We start from the raw sequence: 15232 nt of genomic DNA, 5'->3' as shown, positions 1-15232 counted from the left end.
CTATTTCCCCAGCTCACAGTCAAATTGGTTCTCATAAAAAAGTTGCACTATTAGACTTACATAGCCACAATCCACATTTTATTTCCTTTTATTACTTCCATGGGCAAAAGTTGGGGAGGTTGGTGCAAAATTAATTTGACGTAGATCTCATTCATTTTTATTGCTGGATTTCAATTGCTCTTGTAAGAGGCAGTTGTACTTAAATCTCATGCAATTTCTGACTTTACTTATTGGAAATCTCAATAAAAGCTCGAGATGTTTGATTGTTAATCTAGTCCTAGAGAAGATTTCTGGACAAGACACAAGGATTTATGTCATAAAAGAATTCGTAAAGAGACAGATGAGCTTATGGAAGAAGAGATTCTTAATGTGGATTATCTTACAGAGGTAATTTGTTACGGTACACAACAGCCATCAAAAAGTAGCATGAAATTTTCACATATCGAAAATCATAAAATTTTCTACAACTTGATAGATAAGATTATTAGGAATCTAACCTAATTTAAATTATTTTGTGCTAAAACTTTATAAACAGAATTTAATTATTATATGCTTCTGAATGGGCTATATTTTTCATGAAAGTGTGTTAAAACTATAATGAGGTACATTATCGTTATAATGAAATATTATGAACAAGAAAACATACTTAGTACATTTGTTAAATACGGTTTAAAGTTTTATTTTTGCCAATGACATTTTCAGTTAAAAATGAAAAAAAAAATTAAAAGCGCGAGTACCAAAAATTTTGATTTTTAAAAACAGTTTGGAGTAGGGTAAAATGGCATAATTTTGAATCATGTCTATTTGGAACTGTGAGATTTCCCAACAGTTTTAGTTATGACAACAGGAAAAAACAACGAATAAGTACTCTTGAATATAGAGTCATGTACTTATCCATTGTTTTCTTTTCTCTTTGACCATCTGAAACAGTGAGAAAATCTCAAAATTCCAAAATATACATAATTCCAAATTATCTCATCTAATCCTAAATGAAAAATAAATATTTTATGAAGTACTACACTCTCGAAATGTCCATCTTGAGTTTAACTGGTTTTATTTAATTTTGAACATGTTGAAAAATTTTTTATTAAAAAAATAACACTTAAACGCAAAAGTGGAAGCTCTCCTTTTTAAATAATATTTTACTCAATGTTCCCAAAAGTAAAAAATCAAAATTCTTAAAATTAGCTTTTTTGAAATAAAATTGTTTTGATTTAAAAAAGAAAATCCAAAAGTTTGACATGAACAAAATTGAAAATAAAATTCAAAATCGAGTGTATCGCCTTAAAGAGTATACAATTATTTTTCAAATAAACAAAAGTAAGAAAAATCTCAACCTGTTTCCGAGATAAAGCTCTTAAAAATCTAAGTCAAAAATTACAAGTGCGATTTTGGAGGTGCGAGTCGCTATTTTTGAAATCCTGTATATAAGTCCCAGATATTTTTTTGGCACAAAGAAAAATATGTTTGTACTATTCTTGTGTGTATTTAAACCTATGTAAAATTCAGAAACATTTAAGACCATGAAGGGTACCTCCGCCCTCCCCCTCGGTTGAATATAATCGAAAATATTTTAGCTTGTAACCGGCCTGAATACCAAATAGTGAGGTGTCGACTTCTAGGTCTTGAGTCCTAGCAATTACAATAAATTTTTTATCAGTAATAAATTTATGTTTTTAGACATAACTTTTTCATTTGTATGTGTGCTTGTTATCGACTTTAATAAGTCACACGGTCTGGGATATCGACTTCCTGTATTTCATGACCCCCCCCCCCCTCACCAGCATATCGGTTTAAATAATATAAAAGACGAAAAGTGAACTTCTGACTGGAAAATTCTAGCTAATGCACTTTATATTTATATAATACGTAGTATGATCATTAAATTTTTAAGTGCAATTTACGGAAAATTGAGAGAGAATTTGAGTGAGTGCACGTATATAATTCTGAAATACATCCTCTGGCAGTTCATCACATTGGTCCACTACCTTCCCAATTCGCCCCATTTAAGCCGAGAAGGTACTACACAGAGAATGAACAAAGTCAGCACCTTCATCGTCCTCCCAAAAACACATCATATAAGTCGAGAGCAAATACACCCCCCATAAGCGCAAAATACACCGAGTACAATATACAAAACACCGAAGGCAATATTTTGCTACGGTTAATTACACATAGAGCGTGTCCCATGTGTATATTTTCCGCAGAATTAAGAAAATCCATATTAGGAGGGTGTGCAATGGTCCATAGGGATGTCATCACCCAGTAGATTACATAAGAAATTTTTCGTGTATGACAACACTGAAGAAAATGAAAAAAAAGCTCAGTGGATCATCGCCGTCCCCAACAAAGAAACATCCCTCCAACCTTCGACCCCTGGAAAAAAATATATAACATACATATTTCACCCACATCACGTCATCACTTTTTCACCTCTGCTAAAGCTCACAAAGCTCACACTAATGAACCATGCAGAGAAGTGAATTAAGAATTTGCATTTCATAAACGAACTTTTTATCCCCTGAAACTTTCAACTGTTTTCCCAAAAATACTTTATACGATATCCCTGTGGAATTTTCTCATTACCTAAAGCCAAACATTAGCTCTCTTGCTCTTCTTTACAGAATTTTTTTTCACATTAAAGTGGTTTTTTAAATAATATATCTGTGTTTGTTTAATATTTATCCATGACACGCGTGAAGCTTTAGAATATGTAACTGAATTGTTAATATGGAAAAACTTTTGAAACGAACCCTCACAATTATATTTTTTTTAATGGATATTTTTATGAAAAAAAGTATTTTTAGACTTGAGTAAGATCTTGCCAGAAATAGTTTCGGTTATTACCATTACAGAGTTTATGGTTAAATAATGTTGAATATTTCTAATATTTAAAGTCCAACATAAAATTGCTGTGAAATTTCAGGGTTAGGGAACGATTATAAAATTATTTGTCAAAAATATTCATTTTATAGATTAACAACGTTTCTTGTTGTAAACATTCTATTTTGAATATTATAGTCGTAAGAATACAGTTTTAAAATCTTACGATTTTTAAAAACTATGTTTTCATAATTTTGGTTTGGGTTTTACCTTTTAACAGTTAAAGTGTTACGTGGGTCACTAATATCGGGTCCCGCTCAAAACCCGAAAGCCAAAATCCCGAAAGCCTCAATCCCGAACGCCAAAATCCCGAAAGCCAAAATCTCGAATGGGCCAAAATCCCGAATGCCAACATCTCGAATTCTTAAAAGAGTCATAGCTATGTCCGCGATTGCACCTGAGCTTGCTAGAGCAAAGGGAAATCTTCTGTGTCACCGGAAATTATTCTAAACATTTTCCTCCATATAATTTCATCCCTTTCAGGATTTTGAAAATTCGGGATTTTGGCTTTCGGGATTTTGGCTTTCGGGATTTTGGCTCTCGGAATTTTTGCTGCCATTGCTAATATCATATCTATCCTTATTTATTATTTATAAATTTGCTCTAATTATTTGATTCGAGTTCGAGTTCAAGACGTTCAAGTACGAACTTGATTTTTCTGATAAGGAAATACTTAATTTTTTGACTTTAGATTAACCTATTCTTTCTGAGTGAGTAGTCTTGTCTTGTAGTAAGTTTTTGCTGCCCGAGATTAGAATATTGGAAATCTGAAGTTTCGAGTTTTTTGACGTCACGCTATGTGATCGTCTGTCTATCTGTGCGTGCGGCCCTTACCACGCTTAGAGCCCAAACGGTTAGTCATAGAGATTTGGAACTTTCGTGGGACACCCCCCCTATAAGTCGACTCACCATTAACATGTCTCTCATTTCCTCTCCACCCCACCCCTTCCCTTTCAAAACCATGTTTTTTTTTGGATTGTTCGATAACGCGTCGTGCAATTTTCTTTCATTTTTGAATATGGCGATATATCAAAATCTTTTATTTTGAAAAGATCGAATTTTCTAGCAAAGTTCGGAAGAGTGCAACTGCGCGATGCTTATAAACGGTTAAAGTATTAGATGTCGTTTCCGGATGAAAATTTTCATTTACAGATGGGAAAGTGCATTGATCGAAAATTTCATAGTTTTATTGTTATGCAGAAAATCAATAAAATTATTGTGCTATGTGGGTTCCATGTAAAATTGCCTATAATAGGCTTATTGTGTGTTTTCCAACAGCATTTTGTTATTAAAATTATTTCACAGTCTCACTCTTTATACTTATACCAAAACCATACAAACAATTGAGTTATAGGCATTGCAGTAAAACGAAATGGAAATGATTAAATAGGATATTTTGACAAGTGCATTGGTAAATAAATTATTATTTTTTTTGCAATACAAAAATTGTATTTCTGCTAATGAAAGGACTCCATGGAGGGTCATTGGGGGTTGTTTGCAGACTTACATTTGATTTAGTAATTTTTTTTGTGGGTATTTGGAGAGCAAAAATTCCGCACAAAAAAATGAAATAATAATGGTCTTAGTACAAAAAGATGGTGAATACTTGGTAAAAAATGTATGGCAATAAAAGTAAAATGTTGGAAAATTTATAAATCGCATGTTCAGTATGTATGCCTTTGCTATTGAATGAGAATAAAAATCGAGGGGCGTGAAGAACGTCAAGCACGACTGAATGTGATTGTCTTTCATTCTCCCTTTCAGGCCCCATTCTTTGTCTTCCTTTTTTTTTACCATTCAACAGAACTTTGATATATAGAAAATCGTTAGGGAATTTCATCTTAAATAATATTTATGGTTACTTTTGCCTCATAAGAGCACCATATTCAATACGGATATGGGAAATTTTTGCGAAATCAAAATCACATCCGTTTTTCACAGTTCTTCCGCGCACAAACTCTAACGATTTTATTAAATTTATGACTGTTCGTGAATTGCATTTCAACATTAATAATAACGAAGTAACGATATTTTATCTTTTAATGTACTATACCCACATCTCACACTTATATTTGAAAATTTCTTACATATACGGCAATTCATTTGGAATATGAGAATGAATAAAATATTCAGGATGTATAAAATGCTTGAGAAATGTCGACAAGAGGCGGTTTTTAATCAAATAATTAAATTATTCGCTACAGAGTCTAATTAAATAATTGCGGTTATGGGATTGGATGGGTGAATCCTTCCATTCCCATTTGTCTTAACGAACTCCTGTAGAAGTAATGTATGTATTTTGAGAGCTTTTGGAGATGAGGTTGGTACGGTTATACATATACATATATAATAGAAATACTCAGCATCGTACAATTTTTGTTGCAAAAGAACACTCAGAATGAATTCTAATTTAAGAATTTCACCTAAAGACATCTGCGGGTAATATCAGGTTAAATTAAGGTACAATTATGGATTAAAAGGCAAAAAAAATGTATGATTATAATTCTTTGAAATTATCTTCTCTATACAATGTACTCACAATAATGGTTTATTAATGTTGTATTAGAAAAAGTACAAGAACATTATTTCTTCAATACCTTGAACTTTGATTAAATTTTCCAAATGGCTTTAACTCATAGGGCCTCTACACACTATAGAAGCAATTTTCGTCAAAAAATTGTCTTTTTTAGAAGAATTTGACGTGACTGCCTATAATGATAGGGGAAATTTTATTTAAAAAAGCATTTTTGTTAAACTGCTCCCAGTGTGTAGATGCCTCTAAACGGGGGATTTTTAATTCTAAATCTCGCATTTGAAATCAAAATCCCCCTAAAACCTTAACGATTCGGTATTTCCACCTATTGGTGCATAAAATATTCTTTGATAATCTTTTGAAATATTTATGGTTATCTGTAGGGGACGGTTGGGCAATTTGAGGAATGAATTTCATTTTTTTTTGTTTTAAGACCGTTCTACCAGAAGCCTTAGTATTTATATATATATTCCCTGAGATACAGTTAGATTTAGCTCTAATTAAAATAGTATCTGAAAATCTGTAGATTTTCGGCAGAAATTCTTCCGAAAATCTACAGATTCTCGGCAGAATTTCTGCATAGAAAATCTGCATAGTCTCCATTTTCTCAACAAAAATATTGTTGATTTATCAAGAAACTGTAGAAGTTTCAAAGAAAATGGTATGCTCTGCTTAACAAGCATTACCGATTAAATATTTTAGATAACTAAAAAGTTGCGAGCAAAAATACTAATTTCCTAAAAATTGCCAATCGAATGATACAAAAAAACACGAGATTTAGGTCGACACTGTGTTTAAAGATATCACTTCACTATTCTCTATTTATAATACGACGTTGCAGAATTCTTTATTTTATATAAACACTTTGAAATCACCAAGAATCACTCTATTGATTTTTGCAAACTTCAGTGGAAAATATTCCATCTTTTCTGACACAGCTGTCTGGAAAGTCTGGAATGTAGAAAAAATCTACAGAAAATCGGCAAAATATCTACAGAAATTCGTCAGAGTATGCACCAGGATTCGTCAGAAAATCTGGAAAAATTTCTGACGAATTTTGTCCTAAGTCCAAATAAAATTCGTAGGAATATCTACAGATTTCTCGACAGATTTTCGGCAGAGGTGTAGATATTTTCTGCAGAAAACTTAAAGATATCTGACGAAATTATTTGACGGGAATACATGAAAAATTTCACAAACTCAGTTTTTGATGGGAAATCGAATATTTTCGCACAAATTTGTCAAAGTGTCTCTATGTGAATAGGCCAAGCACGTGTCAAGTTGACATTTTTATATGGAGCTATTATTTGAAGCCAATTTCCTAAATTGATCTCGAACCGAGCTCACAGTGCTCCGAGGAAAAAATGTGTTTAAACAAAAATTTAGTATATTTATCCTTAGTCGCGGTAAGTGATATTATAATACGATAAAACTTCTGAATTTTTATATATTTAGCGTAATGGTCGCGAGTGCAAAAAAATCCCAGATAAATTTAAATCGAAGTATGAGAAAGTGGCTTCAAATTTTAGGCAACTTACCAGGGGCTAGGAATAGGCCGTATTTTTGATTTCTAATAGTTAAAATGAAACTTCAAGAATTTTGGCGAATTTCTCTTATAAGAGTAACAAAAGTGTTGAAGCATGAAACCTGATCCTTCCTGAAATTGCCCCATCCGTTAGTGACAACTCAAGTGATTATACATAAGTTTTGTTTTTTAAATTTAAATTCTTGTTATAATAATTTTTTTCTGGAATTGTATATTTTCTGGAAATACTGCAAGATTTTTATTTTTTTGTGATACTTAGGGGTAGATGGGACAGTAGTAAATATGGGGTAGTTGTAAACACTGATTTTAGTCCCACTATTACTTGGATTTATGTCGACCATTTCTTCAGTTGTCAAGGATCTCCGTATTTAGGAATTCATATAGGTTTTGGCCTTTGAAGTTTAATTTCTAATATAAAAATAGAAATATTTACAACTACCCCAGTTTCCCCTATTTTACATTTCCACAATTAATATGAATAATATTCAATGTTTTATTGTAATTTTTGATGTTTCTGACTACATATATTATTGAGTAAAAATAAACGGCCAGTAAAAAATTAAAATGGTTCTTCTTAATTTTCTCCTTGTTTATAACATTTTACAGTTTGGGGGAGATGGGGCTACATTGATCTACGATTTTTTCACATATATCGAAAGAAAGCTGGGTCTTACCTTAATTTAGTTTGATCCACAATTGTTTTGTCTATCTAAATTATATTTTGTTAAAGCCCAGTTTACTTTGAAAGTATTTCAAAAAGTCGTATATCAATGTAGCCCCACAGCTCAAAATAGCCTCACCTCCCTCTACCAATTTTCGTTTTTGGTAAAATTTTACTAGCAAATCTACTTCAACTAATCTTCTCCCTGGTTAATTTTCATCATAAATATTTTCTATATAGAAACAGAATTATCTAGTTAATTATCTAAGTTATCTAGTTATTACATAGATTATCTAGTTAATTAATTATCTAGTAATAATACTAATAAATTTACCACTATTTTAGATTATTCAGCCATAAACTTATGTTTATTTTTATTCAAAATTCAAACTATTCATTTTCATCGCGTTTGGAACAAATATTGTGCAGTAAGTAGTTTTTTTTTAACGTAAAAATACCATTTATTTTCTTCAAAAGAATATTGCGTATTATACAGGGTTCATATGCAATTAACTGATTACGCATAACTTTCTTATAAGTCTAAGTACAAAGAATTCTTCCATAATCCTTACTAAATTTCCAATATTTACATAAGATCATTATAAAGACTAAACATCTTTTGTGAATATCTCATGGTTTTGAATAATAAAACAGGCAGTTCTTTGGTGAAAATAAGCCAAGGGAAGTAGGTGGTAAATGTTAAGAAGGGTTGTGAAGAAATTGTGGGAGATGAGATTTGAATTAAGTTGCATGTAATATATCCATGTGAGATGCTTTTATGAGGATGAGAAAGTGGAAAATCATTGAAAGTTCATTAACAGCTTATTACGGGGGAGCACAATTAATAAACTTTGTTATTTAATTGGGTACTTAACTTTAATCGTCATGGTTTTATTAGACACCTAATGTCATTTTAACATGAGTGAACTCACTCAAAATTTATTCGCATGAGTTGAGTTCTAACATAGGAAACAATAATGAGCAAGTTGTCATCTCATAAATTTCGTATTTTATTGCGACACCGAAATCGTTTTTATGCATTTGCAATTAAACTCAATTGATATTCACTTTGTCACTTCATTTTTTATCATCATCCTTTTTTTTTCACTGAATTAATATTGCATTTAAATTTAATTTCTGTTCTGTACAATATTATTATATGAATTCTGACAAATTGTACAGAAACATGCGGCTCTGGTTTATGATATTTTGCAAATTCGCTGTTCAATCTTCAATTGTGCCGTTTATTAAGAGGTAACATGCAATTTTGCCACATGACACACATTTTATGAGACGATAGATGTAATTTTGCTTAATAGCAATACACTCCAAAACGATTTTTATACTATTTGATAAGTTCTGAAACTCAGAAGAAAAAGTTCACCAAAAACGATATGAAGAAAATTTCACTAAACATTCACTGAATGTTGAATGTTTTTCTTTCTTTTTTTTTGTGAAAATTTGCTTTTCCACTATAAAAGAATATTTGGCTCTCTGTTTCGATGGTGAGAATGGTAGAGCAAAAAACCACTCTTATTGAGCTTATTATTAATTTTCTAAAGAGGATGGAGAAATATTTTGCAAAATGTACTCACATTGTGTTTCCATACAACTTTGTATGCAGCAGGATTAGCGTGCACTTTGCATTCAAAGTAGACATCATCTCCCTCTTCAATATCTTCCGGATTTAAATTTGATCCCAAGTCCAGCTGAAGAGTTGGTACAACTGCAAATAGATTAAAATTTTATAATGCACATCTTGCTTTTTGCAAAATTGTTTGTGTGTATTTTAGAACAAAGATTATGGTTTGGTAGATGGAAATGGGGGAAAATAGTAGAGGAAATGGATAATTTTAAGAAGAATTCATTTTATGGTGTGCTCCAAAAATGGAGTTATATCACATGAACAAAATATATCTATGTTTTCGAGAAACGAAACTTCAATTAAGTACATTAATAAAATTATTGAAAAACACAAAGGCATTTATACAAATATTTATGATAAATTTGTGCAATCGACTTTATATCTAATATATTTATACATATATATGTATTATATTTATAATACATTTATACTTTGTCCTTATGACTTAATTTAATTTTTTTGTGCTAAAACTAAGTTTTAAACTTTCCTTGCAGATAAAATTAAGTTTTAATTTCTTAAATTATATTTGGGTTTTTTTCTCTTCATTAAGACCTAAAACTATTTCTCATTAATTATATTATATCTTATTAAATGTTTATTTTATTAATTACAACTTCGCATTGGTTTTCTTTCAGATTAAAAACGTGTGGTTTGTCAAATAATGACCAATTTAGCCCATTACAATCGAGGTCTCTGTTGTTTATGCTTCATTTTTTCCATATCCTCCTACATGCCATTAAATGAATGTCTAAGTGGAAGAGAATTTGCGAAATGCTCGAACTCATTTCGATGTGTGCTAAAAGACTATTTTAACATTTTTTGCTGAAAATTTTCTTACAATTTCACTGTGAGAGAAATCCAAAGAAGTTAAAATAACATTCCGGAAATCTTAATTTTACCCTGCAGTATTGATCTAAAATCAGTGTAAATATTACTCATTTGAGGTGTATTAGGGGTTAAAGTTACCCTTTTCATGATCATTTTACCCTTAAAAAGGTGTAAAACTAACATTAAAAAATGTTGATATATTTTTACACCTAAGAAGTGTTAAAGTTCTGAGGAAAGAAAGTTAATCGCACCTTCTCTTTTTTCTCAGTGTTGCAAAGGGTGTAGATGGTATTAAATCCCAGTATTAGTAAAAAAAAAGGAGATGTTAAACGATGTTCAAACTAGAGGTGTAACTCCGTTCCTGAAGGTCTCAAACCCCTAAATATCTACCAATTTTATTGCTCTTTCAGAATTTTATAGGTCACTTGTCTAATCCAATTCTAGGGGAAACTGGGGCACCACCAAACACGGGGTACCACCATACACTGCGATTTTTTAATCGGATATTCGACTTCAGAGGATAAGACCTATAGGAATTTATAGGCACTATAGGGATGCTTGTCCCCTGAAAGAATGGTCGAGATAGTCCAAGTAGTTTAGAAATAAAAATTAGTGTTTGGTGGTGCCTCAGTTTCCTCTAAGTTATTTTTTCCAAGAAATCTTGATTGATAAGAATTTAGAGCAGTTAAGCCATGGCTATGTCTTCACTCTGAACCCCGTACTACTGAAGTAGCCTATAGGTCAGTGAAATTACTTCTCTAAGAACTCTTAGCTAGAAAGAATATGAAGTTTATTTATTAAATTTCTCTAAGAAATATTGAGTTATGGCCTCTACACACTAGAAAAATTTGTGACCATATTGAAGCAAATTCCCTACACGTGCGTAGTAAGAATTCTTAAATATGGAAATAAATTTCTCTAGCATGTAGAAGCTATTATGGAGGTGGGGCCATTGAAAAAGCAAAGTCTCTATTTTTTTAATCGTTCGTCTCGGGACAAAAAACAGTTTCCACCCTTGAAATTTCCATTTTTAATTGACATTTTTTTTTGAAAATATGATCGTATTGTACAAAATTCAAAAGCCAGTGGATGATGTAGCTTTCTCTAGGAGTTCGAGCAATAAAAGCCTGTGAAAAAAACAAATTTATCTCTTTTGTGGAGCGGGTGGGAGCGTGTGTGTGTGCTTAAGGGTATAATTGGTGTAATTCATTGAATTAAGGGATGATAGAAGCAGGGTCTCGTCTGGCCTCTCGAACGTACTCCCAACAATTTAATTCGACAAATGTAGCAATAATTACAGCATCCTATCTAATGTTACTGGCTATCATTGCGCTATAAATCAATTCATTATTTCCCTGACATGCTACATAGCCATATGCGTGCGCAACAATTCATCATTATTATTGAGGGTGAAGTGGACAGTCAATGACTTTATATCAGAAACTTCAAGAGAGTCAGAACAACTTCCACTTGCTAATTAAGATGATGTCCAAGTACGAAGAAAAACTCACTCTCAGTAAATGAGAGGGAAACCATTTAATTAGTTCAAAAAATATCCATATTAACCCCCCTTGTGGATGGGGTGGCCTCTAGCTGCCCCACCAAACTCCCATGAAAACACTTTTTCATTTTAAATTAAATTACGCTTTATTTTAATCATCCGCTATGTTTGAGAACTCGCAGTGTTCTCAGCATTCCCGAGAAACCATTAAATCGGATAAGTGCAACATTAATTTTAATACTCCATCCATCTACTCTGGGTGTCTACTTCATCCCCTCGCACATACTATCTCTTTTGCTGCTCTGGCACATCTCTAAAACCCCTTTGAGTCCCTCATCTCAGCATGAGATATAATCAGGCAATGTGGTGGATTTCAAACACAGTTCATGTACCCCCCAGATCACTTCTTATTGCAGGTTTAAGCATTAGGGTCAGTCTGCCATGACTTTGTGAAAATCTATGAGTGTTTATTTATAAATTAATGAAGACATTCAAGATTCATAACCTTCCTTTCAGCACTTTTTTTCTATATCTTGCATCTTTAATTCACCACTGATTGTATTTTCAAATTAAATGCTGTTATGAACATTAAAGGAGAAATTAGGGGAGAGAAATAACTAAAGCATACTACACATAATAATTGCCCCAACTGCAAAAAGCAATTAATATAAAGTAACTAATTTGGGGGATATCTTACTTTTCAGCCTCAAAAGATCATTTTGGCGAAATTTTAGATTTAAAACTTGAAACAACGTCACTATTTCATCGTTATTTCGTCTATCTTACAGAAATACAAGTCAAATTGCAAGAGATATCACACTTCGGTCTGTGATGGCCCCTACGTAAGTCTTTAGTCTCGTATGAGTTATACATCTGTTTCACGAAAATTTAACAATTTACTCTTTATCTTTAATTAATTGCGCGAGTAATGAAGAAGGAGTACGAATTAAAAAGGTGTGGCAAAGCGTCCTAGGCTTTGCGAAATGCTCGAACTTGTGACATAGACGCTATACCGCAAAAGTACTTTCACATCATTTACCGTTTACCGGTTCTCAACGGATTTGAACCGATTCATAAATCTCTCGAAAGATCCCTCAAAATAGTTTTAAAAATAATAGGATTGATTTTCAGATAAAATTTTTTATCGATTATGAACCAGTTCATTACCCATTCAAAACCGATTGGAACCAGATTAGTGCTATAGGAAATTTCAAAACCTTTTCAACGACCCCAAACATGACCCCATTTCTTAATAAATGCGCTCTTTAGTGTCTTCTTAACCTTTGTCTTTAAAAAACCGTTATTAGGAATGATTCAACAGTATTGTCGTATATGGACGCAATGCTCGCCTGGGTAATCTCTGGAACATATCCAAAAATGAAAAAAAAAAATCTCACGACGCGTTTTCGAGCAATCCCAAGAAACTTGGTTTTGGATGGGAAGGGGAGGGGTGGGAGGAAAATGAGAGGCATGGTAACGATCCTTGGGTAGACTTATGGGGGTGTCCCCCGAAGGTCCCAAGTCTCTATCTCTAGCCGTTTGGCCTCTAGAGCTGGCGACAGCCGGACGGACAGACGGACAGTCGGACAAACAGCGTGACGACATTTCTCAGAAATCGTCTGAAACGTGAAGATTTGTTGAGAAAAGTGGCCTCCGGGGGATGTAAGGTGCAAATTGGGGGGGGGGGGGGTGAAAAATTCGAGAAATTATATATACTGCCCTCTCCGTAGAGTTCGAGCAGTAAAAGGGATGGCGAAGCATTTCACTATATGTATATATATATATTAAAAAAAATACTTTCGCATATACTTTCGCATGTAATACAGTACATAACTCCTTTATTAAACAGATTGAAACTCAAAAATCACCAAAAATTGTTTAGGAGTAATAGAATTGATTTTCTATGTAAAATGTATATTGGTTCCGCGGCTAATGTTAATGATTCCAGGGTCGACTTATGGGGGGGGGTCGTCCGAAGGTCACAAGTCTCTATCTCTAACCGTTTGGATTCTATAACTGATGACAGCCGATCTGGCAGACAGACAGATGGTCGACGGACGGATAACAACGTGACATCATTTCTCAGAAATCGTCTGAAATGTGAAGATATGTTGAGAAAAGTGGTTTCCGATGGGTTGAACGTGGATACTTTTAGGGGCGAAAAAAGTCTAGGGATTATATCGCTCCTTGGAAATTACAAGGGGCCAACTAATTTTCGGCCATTTTTCAGGAGATAGCATGAAAGATTCAAATTTGTGTAAGTAAGTATCTCAATTTAATGACTGAACAAAAACAATTTATTTCTTTTCTATTTGCATGAGGACTAATATAAACATCGAAACTTTTATATTTTTGCCTTTCAAAATACGTTTTTTAATGTGTTAGCTCCTTATCGTTCTAAATGATGTGCAAATTTTGCTGAAATTAGAATGACAAGAAATCAACTTGCTTGAGTTAGTCCCCTGTTTCACAAAAAATTGAACAATGAATGTATTGTAGCCAAATTTGATTTTTATACTCTGTTAAACTTTAGGTACTCTATTTTAAATTTTCATTGGACAATATTTAATACTTTTTCAGGTCTTATTTATTGACTACTAAGAAGCTTTTAATTTTTTTACTGACTATCGAAATTTTGTCTATATACTGCTATAATAAAAGAAATATTAAACACTTTGAAATGTGATCTTAAATCTTGAGCCACTGTTCCCGTGTTAGATTTTGAAAAATGAGTTTATAGAATATTTTAAATAGATTAATCTGGGGCACCATCGAACATGGGGTAAAACCGAACTCAGATTTTTGTTTCTAAACTAATTGGACTATGACGATCATTTCTTAAGGGGACAAGCACTCCTAGTATCTATGAATTTATACAGGTCTCGTCCTCTGAAGTCTCATATTGTAGTCGAGATTTTCCACCTGATAGCGAAATAGAGCCTGGCTGGTGGATTCCCTTTTTCCTGTTCGCGGGAAATTCATATTTCCCGCTTCTCGTATCAATCAAGGCCTTTTACTGGTGGTATAGTTCTGTTACTCGCGTTGTGGTGGATTGTCTGACAGGTGACAATGTCAGTTAGTCGGTAACATGGCCTGGAAGAGTTCGCATGCGGGGCACAGAGCTGGGTCGCTGCTGGGAAATTGTCCGCGATAAGGCTTAGTTTCTCTGAGGAATCTCTCAGGACAACAATATCTAATTAAAAAAATGCATTTTTCGGTGCTACCCTATATTCAATGGTACCCCAGATTCCCCTATATTAGGTGAGATTCTTAACAATCTCACTTACTTTTTATATAATAATTCATGGGGACCTTGCAGCGATGTTGTCTTGGAAAACTATTTCAATACTGGAATATTGAAAGCTAAAATTGATTTTTTTCACACTAAAATACTTGACTTGATTTTTTTTTGAAGAGGAAAAATTGAAAATATCAGTATAGTTCATTGCAACAGTTCTATGTACGACATCTTTTGTAGGGTGGAAAAGAACAATAGCACACAAAAGAAATTGTGAGATGTATGAGGTTTATATGTATATAAGAAAAATATACAGAAAAATTGAAAATGTTTTGCAAAGCAAGTTTTATAGGGAGGTTACATCTCAAAAGCCATGCTATGCACTCTTCAGTGTTTT

General features: G+C 32.8%; 1 protein-coding gene across 1 annotated transcript in view; it reads right to left on the bottom strand.

The window, feature by feature from the left end:
• The window catches only part of LOC129800669 (nephrin), a 276455-nt gene that overhangs the window by 135739 nt on the left and 125484 nt on the right, over window positions 1–15232 (bottom strand). The window contains exon 9 of the mRNA XM_055845284.1: window positions 9219–9349. Within this exon, the coding sequence (XP_055701259.1) occupies window positions 9219–9349 (131 nt within the window). The remainder of the gene's footprint in view (window positions 1–9218; window positions 9350–15232) is intronic.

The sequence above is a fragment of the Phlebotomus papatasi genome, chromosome 1 (assembly GCF_024763615.1).
Source record: "Phlebotomus papatasi isolate M1 chromosome 1, Ppap_2.1, whole genome shotgun sequence".
In the NCBI taxonomy this organism is placed as follows: domain Eukaryota; kingdom Metazoa; phylum Arthropoda; class Insecta; order Diptera; family Psychodidae; genus Phlebotomus; species Phlebotomus papatasi.
Note: the sequence above shows the minus strand (reverse complement) of the source record. Positions and strands in the feature narration are given on the sequence as shown.